This window comes from Drosophila yakuba, chromosome X, assembly GCF_016746365.2.
Source record: "Drosophila yakuba strain Tai18E2 chromosome X, Prin_Dyak_Tai18E2_2.1, whole genome shotgun sequence".
In the NCBI taxonomy this organism is placed as follows: domain Eukaryota; kingdom Metazoa; phylum Arthropoda; class Insecta; order Diptera; family Drosophilidae; genus Drosophila; species Drosophila yakuba.
In genome coordinates this window covers 17926814-17951533 of record NC_052526.2, presented here as the reverse complement: position 1 = coordinate 17951533, position 24720 = coordinate 17926814, and the positions used below count along the sequence as shown (strand labels likewise).

Below are 24720 nucleotides of genomic sequence, written 5' to 3'. Positions count from 1 at the left end.
TGTATCGCAGCCAAATGAGTGAGTCCACCGATTTTGCAGTGAAGTTAGGGTATACAGTTAGCACTATGCAAGAAAACTAGGGTATAGGGACGCCTATTTGACACACTGAATGCCATATTTATGAGCACTTTAGGAAGAAAAATGTGAAATCGTGTAGGTTCTGCTACAAAAAAAAAACGCACAACAGTTTGATGGGATTTTGGATTTTTCTTGTTTATTTTAAATAGAATTATTACTCTTGTTAATTTATACTTAGTTTTTGTTTCACTTGAAGTAATCTTTGCTTTGCTCTCTCTCCCTCCCTCCCACACTTTCTCTCTTTCTTTCCCTGTTCCCTGTCTCTTTCGCTTTAATGTTGGATTTAAATATGCCCTTTTCTGCGCCCTGTTTTCGTTTTCAATGCATCCGTGTTTATTTAATTGTATTAAATTGTTTAACACTACAAGTAATTTGTTAAAAGGCCAAAAACAAATTTTGTTCATACTTTCTCTCTCTCTCTCTCTGGTTTGTCTAATGCTCAATTACGATTTGTTCTTTTAGATTTTTAGTTTATTCATAAAGGTATATTTGTGTTGCCTGTATTTTTAGTTGAGTTTAGTTTTTGCAATGCAAATTTAAACGTACAATTTTCGAAATTAGATTTGAGTTTTTTTTTTTTTTTTCTTTAAGATGTATGTTCTTTCTTTTGCCCGCACGACTCCGTTTTCCATTTCCATGCTGCATACAACTATGCATATGTTGGGAAATTTTCTTGGGGCGTTTTGTGTGGGTTTAACGCTTGGCGTAAATCTTCTACTCTCCTGCGGATTCCTTAACATGGCTGCAGCTTTTTCCGAAGCGAATCTGTTAGTGTTTAGCTGCTATTCTTGCTTTTTGTTTTTCTTTTGTGTTTTTTGAATGGGTTTGTTAATGGGTTTGGTTGGTGCGTTCCACTCCAGCAGTTTCTCAAATATTTTCAAATAAATACAAAAAAAAACAATTGAAGTGTGTGTGTGTGAAATAAAAACGTGCAATCGCGTCTTCATGCATCTACAGCAGTGGTTTCTTCATCACAGTACCATGTCCATGGTGTACCATGCGACCCTGGTCAATCTTCTGCTGCATTTTTTTCTGTCCCCCATGACGACGTCAATTCAAGGAGGGCATATGGGCGTCGTGCCAGTTTATCTCGATGTTTGGCCACTTGGTCTGCAGGCAAGTGACCATCGGGTTTGAGGTGCAGATCGACTTCAGATCGCCCTCCAGCAAAATGGCCGATCCACAATAGTAGCGCACCTGCAATGAATGTTCGTTAGCAAGCGCTTCAAAAATAAATGGACCATCACTGCTTACCTTGTTGTTCTCATTGGAGCCCGGTATGCCGTTGTAGTGCATCAGCTCAAACGTATCCGGCGTGGAGCGGCGCTCCAGCGGGAAGAACTCGTCCATGAAGGCATTCAGCAGTATAATGCCCAAGTTCTCCGGATCAAGACGTTTCTGCATGAGAGCCACACTGCAAAAGGGAACGATTAGCATCCGACTTTGGGGAACGACTTTGGGTTAAGCTTACTAGGCTGGCTCGCTGACCAGATTCAAGGCGGCGAGAACTTCGCGCAGCATAGTGGTCGATATGAAATTGTTGCCCTCCGGGTCGTAGGATTTGAAGATGCGACGACCAGTTTCCGAGGGCGTCTCTGGCGAGACAAGCCTCTTTTCGTTGCTGAACAGAACTGCGGAGAGATAAGAACACTCCAATTAGTAAGAACCGAAGGTAAGGGCACAAGGCGCACAAAGCGCTATCAATACGGGTAGATTATTGGATGACTAACCGGTTAAATGCGTATCGGACCCCATCACCCATACGGGATAGCGTGGGTTCTTGAAGAAGGAACCCACGGTGCAGTAACGCATCTGTTCCATCAGCGTTATGAAGCCGATGTCGCTCTGCTCACAGATGCCGCGCAGCTTCAGTCCACCAACATCCTGCTCATTATCCCAGACATGGGCGACCGCGCGCCCAGTTAGCATCAGGTTAATCAGCGACTGGCCGCCATAGCCGTACGTGCTGTGTATCAGGGGCTCCGACGTGTCCGATATATCGGCCGCGACCAGCTCCGAGCCCTTGGTAAGGAACACCGAGTACATGAACAGCAGCACGCCGTAAGTGTGCGCCAGTTGGCCGTAGTTCTCCATATAGTAGCGGGCCACGGCGGCGATATCGTCAAAGTGGAGCGTGTGCAGGCGCTCGTGGAACTCATCCGGCGACAGTTCGCGGTGCATATCCTGATCAAGCTGCAGGTCCTGGGATAAGTCGTTGACCGAGGCGGGAGTGGCTTCAGCCGCCACCTCCACCTCTTCGGAAGATCCTGCCGCTTGGCCAGCTGGAGCAGATCCTGCCTCGCCAACTGGCGAGCGCTCTTTGGTTGATCCAGCCTCTGTAGCATTTCCACGACGGCGCAAGAGATGGACGATGCGGTAGCGTGGCGCCCGGCAATTCTTCAGGATGTTGCACAATGCCTGGATCAGCAGGTTCTGCGATTTGTCCAGGGGAATCTGTATAATTGTGGAGATTAGCTAGGTACGAGCTACGGTAATCTAGTAGTAGAAGTTGACCCACCTCCGACAACTTGACGCCTGGCAAGTCCATGATAATAATCTTAAGCAAGTACGCCTGCACCGGCGCTATCACAGCACAAGGACCGCCCTGCTTCTGCACCAATGCAGACGGTTCCACTTTACTAAACTCGAATCCTGTTGGTAAAATTATTGTAAGTATTATTGGAAATTGGGTACTGTAATGTGAACAGGAGGGGAAATTAAAGGATAGTAACTACGGTAATCTTTAACAACTTTTATAAAGCCAGCAAATCTTGTATATACATATCTATAATGGCACTTAACCAGCAATTTATTGGTTGTCTAATGAGCTAATCATTTTGAATAGCAGACAAATCAAAAGTAGTTGCAATGATAACAAGGAATGGTACTTGAAAGATAATATTTATTACTCTTATCTTAACGATAACATTGAACAAAGAGTATTGAAATTATAATCATGTATTTATCTCAAAATTTGAAGACAGGCAAACTGGCTTTAACTTTTCTTTGTCATAAGTTGCAGTTAGTCATAAATAACTATAACTACTTGTGGTGGTAAAATAAGTAAGCAATTATGCCAAATTAAAAAAACTAAGATAACGAAGAATAAATAAATCTTTGAAAATAAGTCTTGGCAGTGATTTGAAATTGAGTATTTACAATCTTCATGTTTGTTTCTTGGCAGAAATATTCCAAACAAAACCTGTGCTAAGCTTCTATTCTTAGCGAACAGTAAATTTGTTGTTGTTTGAAAAACACGAGTAAATATGAATGAACATGACCTGGGCCAAGTTGAAGATAGAAGCGCCCATTCCAACTGGACGCAGCCTTGCCGAGCGCAAAAAGGGCGCGCTTTTTGCCCCACTGTGGGTGGTGGTGCATACTACATGCCAGGGGAAGGGGGGCGAGGGATGGGGAGGTGGGGGGACGGGCTGTTGATTGGGTGGTGGTTACCTTGAGACCAACGCTTGAATACATCTTCGCGCACATTGTCGCCCCACAGCAACTGCTTGATTTCGCGCAGTTCGCGCATATCGGTGGCATTCAGCAGGGGCAGCTGCAACGGCTGCCTTTCCTGCCCGCTGGACGCCGATGCTGATGCTGTAGCTAATGCCGATGCTGATGCCGATGCAGATGGAGAGGACGGCGAGACGGATGCACCTGCTCCACTGGTGGGGGGGTTGCTACTGGCGGTTGTGATGGTGGTCGTCGTGTGCGATTCCAAGGCCGCCGAGGCCAACGTCATCGACGCCGATGCCGTTGGACTTTTCGGTATGACGGAGGATGAGGAATCCTCGCCGCCGCGCTGCTCCCGCACAATTTCCTCGTTCATGTCCGCTAAACGGTCAACTGAACGCTAAACACTACTCTAACTGCTCTGCTCCGCTACGCTCGCTCGCACGGTCGCTCCTCCACTGGTCCACTGGTGGTCAGCTGCTACTCTCCTGCTGCTCCTCGTCCGCGTTTTTTTTTTTAACTCTAGTTAGGATTCACTCTTTTAGCCCACCAACTTGGTTGGCATTTCCGGCTAACCCAGCTTTTTTTTCGCTCCGAGCTTCACAATTTCCTATGTACAATTCTATTTAATAAATTTTATTTTTTCTTGATTGATATCGATAGCAGGAGGCGTTATTTGACACATCCTATCGAGCCTATCGATTGGCTAGTGCAACAGTGTGGCGTAGTGTGGCCAGAGTGTGCGCAAATCCCAAAGTAATCGATTAGGCGGACTACAAATAGAGCAAGAGACAGTTCAACTAGTAATCAGTTCCTTTTAGCAGAAAATAGATAAAATTAGATTAAACAAATGTATACTCATAGGTACTATACTCATACTACAAATAGAACTTGTTCCGCCATTTAGACAAAGCTTGCCCGTTGAATACTCCGTTGAATATCGATAAGATAGTTGCGACTATCGGGGGATTGTCTCAAACAGAGTTGTCGCCTCATCCAAAAGGAATGCAAATCTAGATTAAAATTAAAACAAGAAAAACTAACAGTTTTTATGTCTTTTTTTTCTTCTGTTTTTCTTTTTTATTTGAGTGTTTTTTTTTTTTGTATTTTTTCCGTTTCGTTTTCATTGTTTTAAAATGTGTTCATTTTATGATCTCCTTTGCGGTGTATATTTTTTTATTTTCTTCGTTCATTTATTTGTATTATTTTGGTTTTCTTTAAATATAGTAGATATATTGCATATTAAATTAGTTAATAATAATGCGCTGCTCTAGCCCTTCTCCTCTCTCACCCTCACTAACTCTGTGTGCTGCTGCTTCTTGCTCTTCGGACCGTTTGAAAACGAATAAAATTCGAAAGAGACTGGTTCAAATTCTTTACATGGTTAAAAATCATTCATATACACTATATTTCGGTTCGTATATAATTTAGTTCATTAATGGTCATTTTGGTTTATTTTATTGTTGTATGTTTGAATATATAAAATAAGCTTTTTAATTTCTTTCCATTCTTGTTATTCGTTCTGCTCATCAAATCGTTATTTGTTATTTTATCATTTATGTATAATTAGTTAGTTTTGTATTATATTCTTGTTTACAATTTGTTGCTATTTTTTAGAGAAGATGTCGGCTTTTATTTACTTTTTATTTTCTCGTCTGTATTAGCTTGATTTTGGCAGAGTTCTTGTTTTCTGTGTTCTTGTGTTTCGTCTGTTTGTAAAAAGTTTTTTAATTTACTTAAGAGAAACGTATTTTTTTTGTTTAAAGCACTTTTGCATTGCTGTGTGGGTGTGTCTCTTTGTGTGTGGCAATAATTAAAGCTTTGCATTGTAGTGGTATTGGTTTCAGGGGGCGTGGCTGGGGGCTGTGGCCGAATTGTGGAGACAGTTTGCAATTTAAGAGAAAAAACTCAAAAAAGCCCGCCAGAAAAGTGTGTTGCTTAATATTTACAGCGAATGGGAATTAAAACATGTATGCTTTTGTAAAATTAAATATTCAATTAAAATTTTGTCGCTCTCCCATCTGTTTTTTCTTTTTATATTCAAACTTTCAACTCGCCGCTGCATCTCAGTGTATAAATATTTTCTGTTGCTTAATTTAATATTCTATTTTCCGCTCTCAGTATTTTTTTATGTATTTTTTTTTTTCGTTAAAAAGAACACTTTTGTAGCGTTTCTACGATTGGTTTTTGGTTTTATTTTTATTTCCGATGTCGAATAAAACGCTAAAATACGCAATGTAAATAAGTATTGTATATATATATATATTTATATATGTATGTATATATTTTGTTGTATATAATAGTTTTTTTTTTGCATGTTTCTGTAGGCGTATATATAAATAACGTCGCTTCATGTATGTATATATTTTATGTTAAACTTTGCGCGTTTTCCATTTGTTTGTTTAAACTTTTTAGCAAGCAATTTATATATTTATACGTTTAATATTTTATTTTTACAGTGCAAAAATGTACAAAGAGTCATGAGCAGAGAAAAATGTCAATGGGGGATTCCCCGGGATGGGAGATAGTACACTGCCCTCCAGTTCTTCACAAGGAACACCCCATTTAAACTGCACTTTTTCTCGGTTTCCCAGTTTCCCGGTTTCCCGCTTTTCTCTCACAACTGGAAAATCATGTCTGCTATTCGATTCACAAATGATAGAATTTCATAAAGCCTAAGTTCGATTGCTACAAAAAAATGGCCTATATTTATCGTGTATATGGTATATAATCTATATATTTTCAAGTGTTCTACATGTAACTGTCTTCATAAGTTTTTAAAGTATGAGGTAATGTTTTATTTCCGACTTAAGATTAAATATTAATTTATGTCCGCTTCAATTTTAATATGTTTCTGTAAATATATATGGGAGTTGTCTATATATGTATGTTATGCATGTGGTGCAGATCCGAGCGGGAAGCTGATAGATGATATAGCCGCACTCCATCCACATCCCGATCAGATCCGGATGATCCAGTGTATGGCTATATACACGCCGGGGTGCAAAAATAATTGTATGAATGTCTTGTGGGGGGAAATAGTGGAATCCTACGACCAAATTGGTGGAAACTGAATCGTATCTTGAAATGAATAAATCTGCATATACGTGTTACTATCCTTAACATTGGAATTAGTTCTTAATATTTTTCTAAAATAAACCTAATGTCAGTGGCAGTTAAATGATATGGGACAGATCTTAAAAATCTACGCAAAGTCGAGATTTTCGATTTTTATCATTTAAAAGAGGAAAGTAGTTGCAAAAAGGTAGGTGTACGATCTTAAATTTTGAGATCTAATATATAGTGGGAATTTGTTCAAATTTAAAACTTATCTACTTGAGATAACTGAAATAATGACTGGGTGATAAAAACTTTCTCCAATAGTCTTGGTGTAGGTGATGACTTATGGATCTGTGTAATTTGGATTAGTGGCGTTGGAAAATTTAGTTTGGAAATCGGTTCACTACGCTTGTGTAAAATATGCGCTATATGTGATCTAAAGGCTAATCGGCTACGTTAACATTATGTTCGCATTTATTATTATTATTTTAGATCGAATGTTGCTGGTTTGTTCGTTTTACTTTTCAGTTATTGTTATTGAGTGGTACTAGTCAATGGGCTAATGGTCTTCATCTGTCTGATAGTTGCGTTGCTATAGTTATATTTTCCACAATTCGTTCTTTGATCGGTTTGCTAATTGGGATTATTGATATTTTACAAATATTAATGGTGAACAAAGCGAGAAATCGTCTGCCTTCTTTTCTAATTGGGTTTTTTTTCTTCTTTTCAACTATAATGTAATTTAAAAACATGTTGTTAATTTTAATGTACAGATTGCGTTCGTTTTACATTATATAAATAGATTAAGTTCCTCTTGGTTATTTCCTTGCTATTTTCTTTGTATAAAACACTGCCTACTAAAAGTTTACAAATAACGCGATTGCTTACAAAACTCGAATCCGAATTTGAATCCACATCGAAATCGGTATGGACTCGATGTAATTTCATTTATATACGCATTATAATCGGATTCTGGTTGCTCTACTCGTAGTTATACAAAAACACAAAGGAGTTACAATACTTATATAAGACGTCGTCCGTATTTACAACCTGTAAGCGGGGGGACTGAGGCCTTCCGGCGGCTTCGATACCAATCGAATTCGGATCCGAATTCCGAAATCCCGAGGAGCTCTGGCCGCCTGCACTCGAGGAATCGTCAGGTGCTCGCGATCGTGTATAACTAGTTATTTATAATATTTAATTTATGTAACATTACTGAATCCTCAAGAAAGTGGCAGTTTTCTTTTATAGTTTTTGCTTGGGATGCACATCGCTTGCGTTGGAATGGAATGATGGGATAGGGTTTGCAAAACCGCAAAAGCATTAATTAAACTAGCATAATAGAAACTTAAAACAAAAGATTAAGTTAAAAAATGATGTGATCTGGAAGGGAAACCAAGAAAAATAAAACCAACATAGATTATTTTGTGTGTTTTTGTTTTTTGTTTCGTTTTTTTTTTTCGCTTTTCACTGCGTTTTGAAATAAATCCAAAAAACCATATTTATTCAAAACAGCACTGTTTGTATATAATAAAAAAATTGTTTGTTCATCTTTTTTTTTCGTTTGCTTTTTGTATCTTTTGTGTATTAATGGTTTAATAATAAGAATGTTTTATATGCGTCGATATAAAAACCATTAAAAAAAATAATTAAAAAGGGTTTAAAAATATAAACAAAATTTGTAAGCAAAAAATATATATTTTTTTCATTTGTTTTTGTAGTTTTTTGTTTTTTTTTTGTTTATTTTTAATGTAAAAATAGAAACTCCTCTTCTGATGATTCAGCTAAACTCGTTTGATTAACCAACAAAAACCATTTTCTTTCAATAGTTGTATATGATAAAAAGTGAGTGTGTGTGCATGTGTGAGCATAATGATTTGCGTTATCTAGAAATCTGTTCGATCTGTTGTCTTTGCTCGATCGTTATCATCGGGTTAGATGGACACACATCGATCGAAGCAACAAAAATCCTGGCAGTTTGTTTCCAATCTTCGCTATCTATACTTTAGCTTTATAGACCTAGATATACATCACTCAGATTCAGCTGTTTGGGGGCATGGGGCTGTTTCAAAATCGTCTCAAAATCGCCTATTTTCGGCACTTTCGAAACGATTAATATTATGTTTGCCATTTTCACTGTGCCCACATTTTTCGAACAGTAGTACTTCTTGCACTGGAAATGTGAGGATACTTTAGTTGAGATCGTTAGTTAGCTAGTTAAACATTCGAAACAAACTGCTCAGGGGAGAATTTCTAGTGCATCGATGGGGTTCGTGTGCATTGGATGTTGTTGGTCAAATAAATTTGAAAATCCTAAAAAATTGCTTAACCACAGGTATTAAATATGTATAAGGTATATAAACCGTTTCTTTTCTCATACTTAAGTCTAGAAAATATATATGTATAGAAGAAGATTGGTATTTTTACGTGTTGCGAAGCAGGTGTTAGTGAAAAATATTTAAAGTTAGGTTTAGGGATCGTAAGCATACATGTATAAGTCCGAGTTTTTTTTTTTATAGCTGTACGTGTAGAAAACTATTTGATAGATCGTCTATAAATACGTTAGTTTAACTGAACACATTTCTGAAAAATCAAACAGAGCTTTTCCATCTTCCATGGTTGTGGGTGTTGTTGTTGTTTCTGTTGCTGTGCGTGGGTGTGTGCGTGTGTGTGGGCATCGGTATTTGTTGATGTTGTTGTTGTTGGCAGATATCTCAGTCTAAAAGTGCGCACACTAACGCACACACGCGCACACACCCATGGTGCATCTAAGTATAGCTTGATTAAATATGAAAAAAAAAAAATGCCTAACGAAAAGTGAAGATACAAATAAAAACTATGTTTAACATGAACTAAGTGCGGTGGTTCTCGGGAGGGGAATGGCTGTGGATGTGGATGCGGATGCAGATCAGAGGAGCAGCAGCAGCAGCGGTATGCCCAGGACCAACAGCAGCACCAGCAACACCAGCAGCCACAGCCACAGCCAGAGCCAAGTGGCGATGGTTCCCTGGGCAGCGGCATCGCCGAGAGGCACAGCTACCGGGGGCTGCTGCAGTTGCCCCTCCTCCTCCTTCTCCTCTTCTTCATCCAACGCCGACGCCGTCGCGGCCGCTGTCGTCTTGTTCTTGCGGCCGCCAAAGCGACGACGCTGCAGCAGGAGCAGCAGGCGCACCAGCCGCTGGTAGCCCGTGCCCGTGGGCAGTGCCAGCGACACGTTGTTAAAGTTGCTGATGGTAGTGGCTTAGCGACTGCAGTTGGTACTGATGGGGGTGTGGCTGCGGATGCGCGTGAGGATGCGGGTGGGGCTGCGGTTGCTGGTGGGGATGGGGAGGACCGTTCTGCGGTGGGTGCGCGTGACCTCGGGCATGGCCATGCATGTGCAGCTGCCGCGTGCTGGGATAGTAGTTCGGCATCAGCGAGTGATAAGCGATCGCTGCGGCCGATCGGCCGTTGTTGTTGCCGACCGTAGGCAGCGGTGGTGGTGCTCCCAGAAGTGGTGGTCTTCGCTCCGATCGCTCGTAGCTAGCCACACTGCTTGCTGCTGCTGAAGTTGCTGCAACTGAAACTGTAGCTGATACTGATGCTGACGCTGATGCTGATGACGATGCTGTTGCTGGTGCTGGTGTATTGCCAGCCGGTGTTGCTGGCACTGGAATTGCTGCTGCTGTCCCTCCTCCGGCAGCTGTTGGTGCTGCTGCTAATCCCGCAGAGCTGCTGGCCGGTGTTTCCAGCAAATGATGATGCCTGTGGTGATGGTGGTGATGATGATGGTTGTGTCCGTTCACAGAGTCGCTGATGCCGATGTTGATGTTGCCGCCGTTGCTGTTGTTGTTGGTGGCGCCGCTGCTGTTGCTATTGCTGTTGCCGACGTTGTTTTGATTACCAGCGCTGTCGTTACCGCTGCTGCTCGCAGCCACCGTTGTTGTCTTGCACTCAGCTGTGGCCGATGTCCCCGCTGCCGCTGTCGTCGCCAATGTTGCTGTTGCCACTGCCGTCATCAGATTGCAGGAGTCAAGTCTTTGTCATTTGGAGTTGCTCTGTAGGGCCGCATTGATCTGGGTCCACAGCTCTTTCTTGCATGATTTCGAACTGCAAATAGATGAAAGCATCAAATTAGTAAGCATACTCCTTAGTTAACATCTCTCAGGTTCTCTTACCGCTTGATAGACTGCAGCCAGTCCTTGAATTGCGCGCTCCCCTCCGGCGTAATCTGGAAAGCGGCGCGTGCCGCCACCACAATGCTGGCAAACTCCTCATAGTCGCCCTGGGTCAGATGGTACAGCTTCTGGTGGATGCATTGAATGTACCTGCCACAACATAAATAGTCCACATTAGCTTAAGATCATTCGTACAACAGCACGCAAAGTACTCACATCTGTTGACACTTCTGGACGAGAGGCGTGAGCGCAGAACGCAGGTGCTGCATCACCATCTGATGGTTATTCCTGCCCAGGTAGTGGGCGGACTCAATGGCCACGTCGTGCAGCACAAACGGACTTACGATCGAGTTGACCGCACAGATGCAGAACTGGTGCAGATACTGGGTGCCCAGTTTCTTGCTGATACGCAGCAACCATTTCACATCCTCGCCGTACGGCGGATTCCGGGCATACTTCGCCTGCGGCCGATCGTCGTGGACGCGTCGCGCCAGTGTCTCCATGGCCAACATGCCTACGTTATAGGCAGCCAGCAGATATCGCAGCTGGGTGGGTCTACAGAGAAAGAAGAAACAATTAATTAAGGACGCCTTTAAGCTTTTACGTTGGGATCACTCACGTAAACTGATGCGGTTGTCGTTGTCGCACGGGTGGCTGCGAGGGCGGCGGTTGTTGCTGCTGCTGCGGTTGCGGCGGCGCCTGCTGCATGAACGGGTAAACGGGATGTTGGTGCTGATGTTGGCGCATTGGCATCACGCCCACGCCCACTCCAACGCCGACGCCCACACCGGGTGGCCCGTTCGGAGGTGGTGGTGGGGGAGGGCCATAGTAGCCCTGAGGCGGACCCATCGGCGGACCCGGTGGACCCGCTTGCATCGCCTGATAGGCCTGTGGCGGCAGCGCCTGGAATGCTCCAGGCGGTGGCTGCTGCTGGAAGCCAGAGGGCGGTTGGCCCGGATGACCTTGACCGGGGTGACCCGGTGGCGCCTGACCACCCATCTGCACCGGCTGCTGTTGTTGTTGCACCACCTGCTGCTGCTGCTGCACCTGCTGTTGCACAACCTGCTGCTGTTGCTGCGGATTGGGCGGCTGCTGCGGCGGCGGCTGCTGGTAGCCACCGTATGCTTGAGGTGGCGGCGGCGGTCCTGCCGAAATGAACATCTGCATCTGACCGGGCGGGTAGCTTAGGTTGTGATGGTGCGCATACAAGCCCTGGCAGAAGCTGTACGGTGGATACGGCGCTAGTCCAAGGGGAGCCAGTGAGGCGACGCCCACGGGTTGGAATTGCGCCTGTGGATTCTGCACGGAACCAACTACGGGTGGCGGCACTGCTACGGGTAGTCCGGGTCCGGGTCCCACGCCGCCTGGCACCACGGGATTGGGCATGCCAAGCTGTTGTTGCTGCTGCACCACCTGCTGCTGTTGCTGCACCACCTGCTGTTGCTGCTGAACCGCCTGTTGCTGCTGCACTGCCTGTTGCTGCTGCTGGAGCTCGTGCTGCTGCTGGGATTCGATCAGGGCGCTCAGACTCACGGCCGAGTGGTCCATGGTGTCGTCGTGCGGCTCAAATTCGCTGTTGTTCGGCGTGTTCCGCATGTACAGCTCGTACCAGTAGCGTGCCACCTGGAACAGCACCTCCGGATAGACACCGCCGCCCTTGGCAGCTGTCTCCACTGTGAGACAGGCGCGCTCCAACATCAGATCGCTTTGCTCCTTGCACTGCAGGATCGCACGCTGGATCTCGTTGGGATTGAGGGCAGCTGCGTGCGGCAGAACGGACAAGGCCAGCTCCGCCGCCGGATAGACCATGTTACTGTCCCATCCACGCGACGCGCGATCGGCCATGCCAGCCGCCTCGGGAGGCGTGAGGTGCGCCTCCCAAGTGTCGATCAGAAAACTAATCGCCGGCGCACCAATTTCCATGGCTTGTCCCAGGATCCAGGAGACGTGCGACGAGTACGTCCTCGAAAGCCAATTGGGACTCACACAGTTGTGCAGACCGAGGGCATACAGTCCTAGTTGGAAAGCGCACATGTGGAGCGCACGGTGCGGTCCATGGTGATTCTGGCTTGTGCTCGCCTGGGTGAACAGCGATGTTGAACTATTTCCGCCGGCCTTGGTAAGCACATTTTTGGCCAGCTCGAACATGAAGTGGGCACTGGCTTCCGATGGCTGGTTAGGTATCGAGGGATATGCTCTCTTTCCCTTGTAGCGGCTTTCCTTGCTCCTGCTACTGGTGGAGCCTCCACCACCACCACCGCCGCCGCCTCCGTTGCCACCACCGCCATTTCCTCCTCCACCGCTGCCACTGGGATTACCATTGGGATTCTGGCTCCCACTGGCCGTCGTGCTGCTGGAACTGGGTGTTCCTGTGGTTCCCGCTGCATTCGATGTGGGCACCATGCCCTGTACGCCACCCGATTGACTGCCACTGCTGGCCATGCTCAGAGCGCACATGCTTAGTTCCAGTTCGGCACTCGTGGAGCTGTGAGGACGACTGTTTCCTCCCACACTGCCGTAATCCGCCGGCAGAAGCTCACACAAATTGGCTACCGGATTACAGTTGGAGGAGGCGCATCCAGAGCCGCCTCCATAATCGTGCTCCTCCCTGCGCGTTGGCTGATTACTTCGCGTCCTTACAGGCGGATTACTCGAGTAGTAAGCGGGCAGGAGTGGGGCATTTAGAAGCGTGTGTATGTCCCTGTCCAGCAGCTTCTCCATGATCTTGGCTATCTTGCGGGGCTCATCCTTGTAATGAGATAGCAATGTGAGGGCAAGATCACCGCGCTGCCGGCGGGTTCCTTCGCACAACAGCGGATGCTCTGCTTCCGAGACATTGGCTTTCAGTCCTAAAGCAGCGACTGCAGCATCGAATCCAAGACTCTCATCGCTGTTGTGCTTGTAAAGCAGCAAACGTGCGCCTGGATTGACCATAGATTTGCCTGCCGCACTTGTGACACCGCTAGTGGATGCCACTCCAGGGACAATTGTGGATCCGCCTGCAGGACTGAGCGTAACCAGGGCATCGAAAATAAACGTGGCCAGGTTAATCGGCAACAGGGCCTCTCCTCGCGTCTTAAAGGTCCCGCTGCGTAGTTGCTCAGCTCGCTCTCGGATAACTTGTAGCTCCGCGGATCCCAGCGGCAGGCGCTTCAGTAGAGCCAGAATGTCCGCCTCCTGGTTGGCCAGCTTGACCTCCAGGGGCTTGGTGCTCGCTGGCGGTCGCGGCATCTCCAATGCGAACAGGCATATCCGAAATCCAATGTGGTAGTGTTCAGAGTTCTCCGACAGCACTGTGCAGAGAAAAGCACACTTGGACAGCGTAGCAGAGGCCACAACAGTCAGCTGATGTGAGATGGGATTCACGTTTTGCTTCTTGCCCTTCCTCTTGGGTGCGGGTGGCAGTTCCAGAAGAAGGTTTGGCGGATTGGCCAGCATTTGCTCCGCCAGACGAACGGCCAGGATGCAAGCCTCACTGCCGTGACCATGAGCATGCAGACCTTCGGCTCTGGCCAGCAGTATATCCCAGGCGTCCTCTGTGGGCCGAACATTGGAGAATACATGCGGCTTGTCGCTGGAAGCAGCTACTGCAGCTGCCAGAGCCCGTGCTGCATGCGCGGATGAGCTGCAAGGCTGGTCTGCCGAAGCACCCACACCCAGCACTCCCAAACCTCCAGCGGCGTTGGTTGCGAGATGAGATGAAGTAGAAATCGCTGGCACCGTGGAGTTGGCGGCCAAGGCAGCTCGGGCAGCTGCCGATGTGCTGGGCACCGGCGTCAGATCTCCGCCAGCTGACGATCCCGCTCCTCCCGCTACTGCGTCGCCAGCACCAGATCCGCTTCCGGCGGAGGCCATAGCCACTCGCCCTGCAGATCCACCCACGGCTCCTTGGTTGAACTCGTCACTGCTGCTGCTAAAGGATTCATCCTTGCTGAGGCGACGAGATGTTTGCTGCACAGCGCCACCAACTCCAACAGTCGCCTCCTGTCCAGCCATCAGCATGGAGGAAGTGGAACTATTGGAGCTCCCCGAAGCCGTAGAAGCAGATGAAGATGAGGAGGAGGCCGACGAAGTGTCCGATGTGGAAAGAGCTTGTTCAACACCCACTGCCACACCCACTCCGACGACTGGTGTCTCATCCTTGCTCTGCTGCGATACTGCATCAAAGCTACTCTGCGAATCCGACTCTGTGAGTGCCGATTTCTGGCCAGGCACAACCGCCTGTCCAGGTGGACAGTAGTTGTGACTGCTGCTGGTGTCGCCGCCGAAATCTTCATTCTCGCAGAATCCCTCGCTGCTGGCACTCGAGCGATTGCCATCCGTTGCTACCGCCACCTTGCCATTTGCCGCAGAGGCACCAACTCCCGCCGAGCCACTGGGCAGCTGCTGCTGCACGGGATTCACCTCCGAGGCCGCTGATCCGCCAACAGAGTTGTTTACTCCGCCGCTTATCTGACCCAAACCTCCTGCACCAGCTCCTCCGACAGCAACAGAACCCAGTCCCGTGGAAAATCTACCAGATGCTCCGCCCGCCAACGCTGCTCCTCCTTCCATATCGGTCGGATTTGTATAGAATCGCGACTCGCGAAAAGGGCGGTCCAATCTCTGCTTAAAGGCTCCTGCGTGCATGCCATGATCGCTGGAGGCACTGAAGTAATTGTAGTGCTTGTTGTTCGACATCAGCGCTTGGGTGGCATTCAGCTGGCCGGGATTATTGGACTCGCCCTTGAGGTCCGTGTGCTTGAAGCAGGTGAACGGCGAGTAGTAGATGGGATTAGTGTCGTGGGTGTGCGTCACTCCCGGAATGGGGTAGCCCTCCCAGTCCAAGTAGCACGCCTCGATTGCCGGCTTAAAGCCGATGAATAATTCCGTCTCGGATCTTGAGTTCTGCTGGTGCTTGTTGGTGTACGATGATGGCATCATCCGGCTTTTGACCACCCGGTCAAGAATCTTTAGATGCCAGGCCGTGAACTGGGCGTGCAGCATATCCCGCTCGTCCGGCGCCAGGCCGGGATTGAGCGCTGCTAATCGCCACAGTGCCACGATTTCGTCGCACAGCGAACTGCAAGCATGCTGCAGAGCCGTGGAGTTGGAGTGTGTGTTGGAGTGCTTACCGCCCGAGTGGCCGTGGGAGCCCATCATCAGCGCCAGCTTTGTCTGGAACCACCAGATGAGTATCTGATCGCAGTACAAGCACTCCTCCGTGATAATCTCCAGCAGACGCACTGCATTTCGATCGCAGCGCCTGTACATCTCACGTACGATCGAAAGCAGATTCCACATACCCTCTGGCTCACGTCCTCGAAGCGGTCGGAGTAACGAGCTCCACTCGGCCGCCGCTGGGGGAGCCGAGTTTGTCAGATAGTTTACATCGCTGTGGACATAAGAAACGTTACAAATTACAAAGGAGTTACGCTAGAGAGTAGTACAAGAATGCTCACCTAAACACAATTGGGGCGGGCAAACAGAACTTGATGAGTATCCGTTTAATGTTGTTATGCAGCGTCTTCTCGTCCAGATACCAGCTGGTCTGGTCGTTGATCGAGGCCCCAGCCGTGGGATCGGGTGCACCGCACACAGTGTTGATCGCCGTTGGCTGGGCGCTGAGCAACTCATCCAGGAGCCGCTGGGCCGTCGGCAGGATCTGCTGAGGCAGCTCGCTAATCAGATACTGAGCGAACTTTTGCAGCTGGTCGCGTTGAAGGCGAGTCAATGATTCTGATACCGGAGCTCGCAGGCAGACCTCCTGGGGCTGCAAGAAGAGGATTTAAGTTACTTGAATGTATAAATTCCAAATGATATGATACCGCTAGGGAGAGTAAACAAAAACCAATTTAATACATCTGCTCCCGCCATACTTACGCAATGGATGCGATGCAGACAAACGGCTACTACGTGGGAGCACCAGTAGGCAGACGACGTGCAGGTGCAGTTGCAAGAGGAGATGCGTCGTCGGTCAAAGGTGACGGCCACATTAAAGTAGGCACGCGGCGTCTGATTCACCACGCTGGCCGAGAGGTGAAAGCCTGCAAATGGATGGGTTTAGTTTGCATCTTAGGTTTCAATCCCAAGGCGGTGGACAAACTTACCTATTTGCAGCGGATCCTTGACAGCTCGCAATCGAAACAACGAGTCGCCGCGATTGAACTCATCCGCCGAGCTATTGGCCAGGCAGGAGTAGAGCCGGATGTCCTCCTCGTTGTCCGGAAAGCTCCAGAACGCAATGCGCAGCTGCAGCTGCTCCGGCACCGGTGGATACACATGCTCCACCAGCTCGAACGGTATGTAGGAGGCCACGCAGCGGGCTGCCAGTTCGGCCAATGTGGATACTTCTGGAAGAAGGCGAACGGAATATAGAAGGCACCTGATACTGAGTAAATAGCATGCCACTGCAGTGGCCCTATCAAACTTGTACTGGTCAGTACATTTTGTTTAATTAAAGGTTACAAATAGTTCTTAGAATGATAAGAATGCATGCCACACAGTAGTTCTCACTGTTTGAAGCATATTCGATTAGATAAGTGCCAAAACTGTAGCATAGAAGCAAGTCCAAGGGAAACCAACCAGTTCAACAAAGGAAAACCATGTACATATACAAATTGAAGAAGCTGCCAAATGACTAATGCCATATTTCTACCACCATAATTAAACACAAACAAAGCGCGGAAAAGCCACATGCATGCACACAGACACAAAATTCACATGTCGGGCATTTTATTAATTAAAGAACTTTTTCTGAAGCCAACGGCCAATGACCAGCGAAAGGGAGGTCAAACACGAGGTCTTTGTAGGGGTAGAACGAGCACACAGCACCAACAGGTCAACAAAATGTAAATTAGATTGTCTGGCAAAATAAGCGTAATCATATTAAGTTTTGCCCGCATCAATATTTTGGGGTAATTCGATTAGTGCACGGTGCTAAATAATGTACGGATTGGGTTTCTTATAACAAATCAAATTGATGCCACATCCTAGTCCCAATAAATATTGAAAGGTAACTCGACTAATGCAAAGTGAAAAGGATTGTGGCTCTTACTTCCTATTCTATCTATTGCAGTAGCCAAGACTGCTTGTTGTACTTTGCTGCTATTACCCCTGGCACTTCGTTTGCCTATAGTTTTATATAACAATAATAATAATAAAAATCTGTACTAATACCGCTATCCACTATCTATAAAATGCTAGATTTCCGTCTTTATGGACATTTAGGATTCAAACGAAAGATAATCCTCCGGTCGGAAACGTAATCCCTCCTCCAACGCAACTGTTCAAATAAAACAAGGTTTTCTGCGACGTGGTTGTCGTGGGTCGTGGGAAACCATGGCAATCTTGGCCACGCAATTTTCCCCTGCGTAAACCAATGTCATTATCTTTGCAGCGCAATTGAGTTGTAGATAAACAGAAATCCACTGAATTGGCATGCAAATAAACAAATGGCAATGGAAGAGGGGACTTGCATTTTAAAGGTCTCGTTCCCAATGCCTTTAAAACGCAGAACGCAGAACACAAAAGACAAACAAACAAACAAACAAAAGCAAAAAAACAATGACCCCAAAGCACAACAAAGAATTGCGCGCTTTGTTATTGTATTTTGTTTACAAACGTACTTACATACATATACATATATGTATGTATGGTGTGATGTTGCTGATGATGCAGCCACCAAGAAAACAGAAAAAAAAAAGCAGAGTTCAAGTTCACCCACGCAAATAAAATATTCGAGCAGGAGGAGAAGCAGGTCTCACAGATTTCACTTTCAGTTATTTGAATTATCAGTAGAATGTCAAAGAATCAAATCTTTATTCAAATACCATCGTGTAACTAGCAGAGATTGTAAAAAAACATAATATAATCATAATCAAAGTTATTTTAGTGATTACGCTACGAATGGCTTATATTAAGATTATAACAAACTCATCCATAAAATATATATATTTGTATTATTTCTGGGGGCATATGGTACATGGGCTCCATAAAAAAGAGCCAAATTGGCGAAAGAGCGAAAGAGCTCATTGTTTTGTTTGTTTGTTTGTTTTCTTTTGCTCGTTCGTCGGCTCGTTGGCCCGCTCCCATTCTTCGTGCTCCCCACCGCACCCCCCGCGATGTCGTCGCTTCATTTTCAGACACTTTGGCACCATTTTATTCAAAGTCATTTTCCGCAAGCGCTAACTTATTGCTCATGCCTGTCTATTATACATACACACTGCTACAGCGCAGGCTAAGAAAATAGCAGCGACTGGTGGCATTTTCAAAAAATACGTTTTGCAAACTGAGAAACGTTAGAGCTTTACGACCCAATTTTTAGCCTATGATAAAAGTATTTTAATTTGCCATTTATTTCTCCTTTATTTTATTTAAGATGCAACAGTATGCAGACATATTACACTAACCGTCACTCTGAATTTGATTCGGTTTTAATTCATTTAATTCCATTTGACTGACGAGAAGCGGAAAGGAGTCCAAAAGCAACAGCTTAATGCATTTGTCAGATGAAGAATTCAGTTAAAAAGGACTTCGTGGAAACCGAAAGGCCGCATGAGTCAGATTGATTTGATTGAAGAGGGCTTAATAACTGATTCACGTACATACTCGTATGTACATACAATGTACATATATATGTATATATTCAATTTTTCCCATTGAACTTCTTTATGGCAGATTCAAGGCTGTTGCTGCCCCTTCAAACTGGTTTGCTCCTTGTTTCCACTGGGCTTGCTCTTGCGTTCTCCTTCGCAGTTTTTATTTGCACTTTAATTTGTTTTCCATTTCCATGCGTCGCACTAACGAAACGTGCAACACGAAAAAGGGAGTATTTGCCACACAAAGACTCATGCTCCAGTTATTTGTGTTATGCCGAACGAGCCCCTCAAAGTTGAGCAAATGGTGCCGAAGTGGCCGCCTACAGCGAATGCATTCGTCACACTACCTACGACTATTAGGCACTCCTAAAACCCTTAGGTACATATATATATATCATACATATTCACTTAGTCAAAAGGATTTATTTTGTAAAGTGTAGCCCACACTAAATATGTTATCGAATTGAATATGTTTTCTCCACTCAAAACCATTTAGCACATGGTCACGATAATTTACAAGTCTTTTAAATACTCCTAGTGATAAAATTGAGATACACTGGAAGAACGCCATGCGGTTTAATTGTTTAATCATACATTATATTGAACAGCTGTTTTCTTTTGACACCCTTAAGCCCTTGCAAAAGTGTTGAAAATATGCTGAAAATTATCATTTTGCCATGCACCCACATACTTTGTGTTTCCAACGACAAATTCAGGTTGTTCGGCACAAAAAGCGCGCACGAAAAACAAATAACAAAAAAAGGGGTCAGGTCAAAGCGCCAGCAAGCATTTCTGCACATGTGTGTGCTGCATATGTTGGTGCAATTGTTTTGGCTGCGGAAGTGCATGAAACCGATATGCACGGCGACAAGTTAAAAATTCAGCTGGTCACTGTATCTGTATCGTCACCGCCATCGGTATCCGTATCTGTATCTGTATCTGCTTCTGGTTCAGTTTCAGTTCGAAATTGACACCGAACGAGCCTCGACCCACTAATTAGATGATGACATGTGGCAACGCCGGCCACTCAAGGCACACACACATACACACACACTCACAGCCCGCACACCTCTCACGGACACGGAGTCGCATTGTCAGCACTGCAGCGTGACCATTCCACGGTTTCGGTTTATTCGGGGTCATTGCATCGACGTTCTGCGTTCCACGTTCCACGTTTATGCGGGGCGCACTTGGCGAACGCCCTTCAACCGCGTTATCCCTGTAATCCCCCGCATGCCAGATCTCTATACGAGATAATAGGGCTATGGAATGAATGATATTAGGATTGAGGTCACCAGAACTTGAACCTATACATAGCTTCATACCAGTTAAAAGGTGATTGCTTAGAATCCGTTTCTATTTTCGAATGGTGTTCCATTTTCCCTTTTGCGAAATAGTAATGTCCTATATTCAGCTATGCAATGTTTCTAATGAAATATTGTTTTAAATCAATTTCAATTTTAATTTGAAAACACGCTTGGTCGTTTGCCATTTAATTGAATCAGGCAGGGAAGCAATCAGTACTTAATTAAATATATATCGATCAGGGCCACCATACTCTATTTTCAACCGACACTTGGCTAATGTGCATTTCGGTATAAAAGGCATTTTCATTTGCCTTTTGCAGACAACTGAAATCGTCGATTAAGGCCAACTAAACTTAAATTCAGCCAAATACAAATCGGGTTATGAGATGTTTAATATTTAGAATTCATTTCGATTTGAAATATACTATTTAATAATATCTAATGTCATCAGATTAATGAGTAATTTGGATGCTAGTTAAACATGAACAGGTAGGGGTCACCAAATCCCCTTACCAGCGCACCATAACTTGGCTGAAAACATTTCAATTATGGCATGTTAAATGCTTGAATGCTCAGAATTCTTATGACGTACATACATAAGCCTTCAATCGCATTGCAGGCCGTTGACAATTCTGGATCGAATCAATGGGCTTCCTCCGTTCCAACTATCCGAAGAAGTACCATATCTGGGGAGCCATAGCAAACGCGGCGGAGGAGGAGCTGCAAGGTGCGAAGGGAATAATGGATTCTCGTCGTCCGTGTCGACGTCGTCTTTATTTTTATTACATCCCCTTGGGCAGGTTGTGGTGGTATCCTTGAAAAGGTTCTTTGACACAACAAAGCGAGAAAGCGAGGCTCTCGACGCCTCAGCATCGACATCAACATCGACGTCGACGTCGAAGTCGCAGTCGGCGTCAGCGTCAGCGTGTTCAGCTGGCAGCAGCGACATCGTTTTGAGGCAATATAGTTTTTTGATGCGGTTATTATGTCTTTCGAGCATAAAAATGCAGCTGGCTTTGCCTCCTTGCCTCCAGTCGCAGGGTTAGCTCTTTGGCTATTTTCTCGCCAAAAGCAAGTAGCTTGAGCTATTTGAGCTGGACTTTTGAGTAGAACACTCCTCACCATTAAGTTAAACAAGCCAACAGCCAATGCATAAATAGCTATTTTACCAGCTTTGCTTTTTGAAGTGAGCAAAGGACTTGTATAAACTACCAGAAACAATAAATAATTAAATTCAGCTGGAATTTGCTAGTACACATTTTACATTTTCACAATATTTGTAAGTAACCTGGCAACCCTGGCTATCAAAGAACCCACAGAGAAGACAACTGGATGGAGGTTGGAGGTTACTCTTGGTTTTGCCGCTCTGCTTAGTCCTTTGACCCTTCCAAATATAGTCCTTGTCCTTTTCCCCCCACCCCCCCACAGGAACATTGCTCTCAGGCGAACAAAGGGAACTAAACAAACGAATACAGTGGATGGGCAAATGACGAAGACGAATGAAGAAACGGAGAGAAAACAGCGTCGAGGACGAACTGCGCAGTCGCAGCCAGATATCCAGATATTACATGATGATAGTGCTGCGACGGCGCACAGGATACCGAAAACGTGTATGGAACGTCTCTTGGCAGGCCGAAAAACAAAAACAAAAAAACAATGCCGCAGCCACATGCACAAGCGTAATGAGCCGCAGAGAAAAGACAAAGGGACGCAACAAAAAGGTAAAAAGGAATCTCGCATAAACGAATGAAAATAAAAAAAAAACGTTGGCAGCCAAAGTCGTGATTTTGACTTCAGCGATAAGCGGAGGACTTCGAGGAAATGCGGGGAAACGAAGAAGACAATTGCAGACAGACTTTTACGGCAACAACAATTACAGCCTGCTCGTTGTTGTGCCTAAGACAATTTTACAGAATTTACCAAAAGCGAAAAGGTCATGCGTATAATTACAGGCAGCTCAGTGTGGCCAGATGTGATTTGCAAATAGCTAGATGTGACCGAGTTAGTATAAACATAGAGCTGAAGAAATAACTCTACTTAGCTTAAATAATGATTGCAAGTAATAATACTCAATACTAGATAGATAGTTGAGATTCGTAACTGTATGTTCCACAACTTTAGAGTCACTGGGAATGCTAAATGGTCCAAGTCCACTTTCGTAAATCCCGCCCTAGCAACATGGAGATTATACTCACCAAAATGTCTGCCGCAGGTGGATGTGTTGGCCATGGTCGTTCCACTGCCGCCCGGTGTGCAGGAACCGGAGGCACCTGTTCCTCCGAACGGTGGTGCTCCTGAGCCGCCGGCGACAGCCATGCCGCCCATGCCGCTCAAGCCGCCATTGCCTGTGCCGCTGCCCGCAGCGGGCTTCTTCCACCCGCGCCAGTTGTTGCACAGCGATTCCGGTTCGGAGCTCCAGCTGCAAAGGGAGTCCTCCTCGAAGCGGATGGAGTCGTCGAAGCTGAAGCGGTCCATTTCCTCCGGATTCCATTCGTTGGCCGCCGCTCCTGCAGCGTCTCTGCCCGCCGCTCCGGCTCCTGCGCCTCCGCCTGCTGCTCCTTCAGCGCCAGCGCCGACTGCAGCCGCTCCTCCGCCTCCTCCATTGTTGTTGTTGTTACCGCCGCCTCCTCCTCCTCCTCCTCTGTTGTTGTTGCCGCCGTTGCGATTCGCCAGCGTGAGGCTGAGATTGTGTGTGTTTACAGTTGCTCCTTCTACTACTGAAGCTGCTTCTTGTTCTTCTTCAGCTGCTCCCCCGTTTGTTTGTTTTCCTCCTCTTCCTCTTCCACTCTCTCTCGCTCACACTGTTACGCTCCTCTCTTTTTGGATGGATGTATAATGGATCTCTGCCAAACGCTCAATTTAAAATCGTGTAAAAGGCGAATTTCTTTTGAGCGTTCCTCTCTCCCTCTTTTCTCTCTCTCTTACTGTGCTCCTCTACTTCACTTCTCCCCTTTCTCACTCTACCACTCCGCTTGACTCGCTTGCTTTTAATTAACTTATTAACTGTAGATTAATGCTTAGGGCTTTAGGTTTTACTTTTAGCTTAACTTAAGGTTTAGATTTAGATTTGGGGAGTTTAAAAACTATTTTTGTTTATATGTACAAAATACGTTTAGTGCGCCGCGGTCTCTGTCGCTGCCTCTGCCCGCGTCGACTGCGACTGCGACTGCTATTGTTTGTTGTCGTTGTTGTTGCATGTGAACTTTTTCGTATCCCCCAACGAATGAGAGAGCGAGATGGGGCTATGCTATGCGACTGCCGAAATGAGAGGGCCAATTTGTAGTTGTAGTTTTTGTTGTTGATGTTCTTGCTGCTGCTGTTATTATTGTTGATGTGGTTTTTGTTGTTTCAGGGGATCCCTAGTCGTTGTTATTGTTGTTAGCGCTCCTTTTTTATCCGCTCTGCGCTTTGCACTCCGCTTTGCCGTTAATTATTTTTTCACTCCTTCGCTTTGTGGCTCATCTTCGCTTTATCCTGCGCGCACCGCACTCACTCTTTCTCGCTCGCTCTCACTCACTCACACAGCAGTAGCAGCAGCAACAACAACGGTGCACACAACATCAATATATTGGATATATATCAACACTTTTTCGCCTGCGTGCTCGTCAGTGTGTGTGTGTGCATGCGTGCGCTTGTCGATTTTCACTGCCTTCTTTTCTTTGTGTGTGTATATGCGCTGCGCGTTGTGTTTGTCTGCGTCTGTGCGTGTGTTGGGTTAACGTGTGTGTGTGTGTGAGTGAACGAACGAAATGCGTTTAGCGAACGTTTTTTAAAAAAATCCTTAATTTTTTAGTGGATTTTGGCGATTACCGACACTTGAAACGGCACTGCAGACGCGTCTCCAAAAACAACAGCACCTGTATTCGCTGGCCGAGTTACGATTTGTTTGATGCTACGCACGGTTTTCGGACACTTTTACACGGGGCTTTGTTTTTACCCATCGCATCGTCGACTCTTTTGCTCCTAAACGTTGTTGGTGTTAGTGGTCAGCGATAGTGCTCACACTTGATATCGGTTTTCGATAATATTCAATTGAATATTCGATTCGGTCCATAGTATCGGTTTTCTGTGTGCGATTTTTTT

At 45.8% G+C, this 24720-nt stretch overlaps 2 protein-coding genes across 3 annotated transcripts; both read right to left on the bottom strand.

The window, feature by feature from the left end:
• Positions 1 to 527: 527 nt before the first annotated feature.
• Positions 528 to 4226, bottom strand: LOC6525861 (ubiquitin carboxyl-terminal hydrolase MINDY-3 homolog). The gene is made up of 6 exons (XM_002101645.3): positions 3532 to 4226; positions 2597 to 2730; positions 1809 to 2532; positions 1550 to 1709; positions 1333 to 1492; positions 528 to 1275 (listed from the first exon to the last, which is right to left on the bottom strand). Exons 1-6 carry the CDS (start codon positions 3908 to 3910, stop codon positions 1129 to 1131), a joined length of 1704 nt encoding a protein of 567 aa, XP_002101681.1. The 5' UTR covers positions 3911 to 4226; the 3' UTR covers positions 528 to 1128.
• Positions 4227 to 10449: 6223 nt separating this feature from the next.
• LOC6525859 (zinc finger SWIM domain-containing protein 8 homolog) lies at positions 10450 to 24640 on the bottom strand. Of its 2 annotated transcripts, none has more exons than XM_039377496.2 (8): positions 22833 to 24640; positions 16841 to 17083; positions 16614 to 16777; positions 16193 to 16503; positions 11371 to 16125; positions 10968 to 11306; positions 10752 to 10901; positions 10450 to 10683 (listed from the first exon to the last, which is right to left on the bottom strand). In XM_039377496.2, the coding sequence occupies exons 1-8, from the start codon at positions 23110 to 23112 to the stop codon at positions 10617 to 10619; spliced, it is 6309 nt and encodes a 2102-aa protein (XP_039233430.1). In that variant the 5' UTR covers positions 23113 to 24640; the 3' UTR covers positions 10450 to 10616. The 2 variants fall into 2 exon arrangements, with proteins under 2 accessions (XP_039233430.1, XP_039233431.1); XM_039377497.2 differs by having other exon boundaries at positions 16841 to 17080.
• Positions 24641 to 24720: the final 80 nt, after the last annotated feature.

Bases quoted from the DNA above. Each gene is read 5' to 3' on its own strand.
- LOC6525861 (XM_002101645.3), bottom strand. From the start codon at position 3,910: ATGAACGAGGAAATTGTGCGGGAGCAGCGCGGCGGCGAGGATTCCTCA. The intron at 1,493-1,549 runs GTAAGCTTAACC...TCCCTTTTGCAG, and splicing joins CTGGTCAGCGAGCCAGCCTA to TGTGGCTCTCATGCAGAAAC. The intron at 1,276-1,332 runs GTAAGCAGTGAT...CATTCATTGCAG, and splicing joins GCTCCAATGAGAACAACAAG to GTGCGCTACTATTGTGGATC.
- LOC6525859 (XM_039377496.2), bottom strand. From the start codon at position 23,112: ATGGACCGCTTCAGCTTCGACGACTCCATCCGCTTCGAGGAGGACTCC. The intron at 17,084-22,832 runs GTGAGTATAATC...GCCTTCTTCCAG, and splicing joins CACCTGCGGCAGACATTTTG to AAGTATCCACATTGGCCGAA. The intron at 10,902-10,967 runs GTGAGTACTTTG...ATGTTGTGGCAG, and splicing joins GTCCAGAAGTGTCAACAGAT to GTACATTCAATGCATCCACC.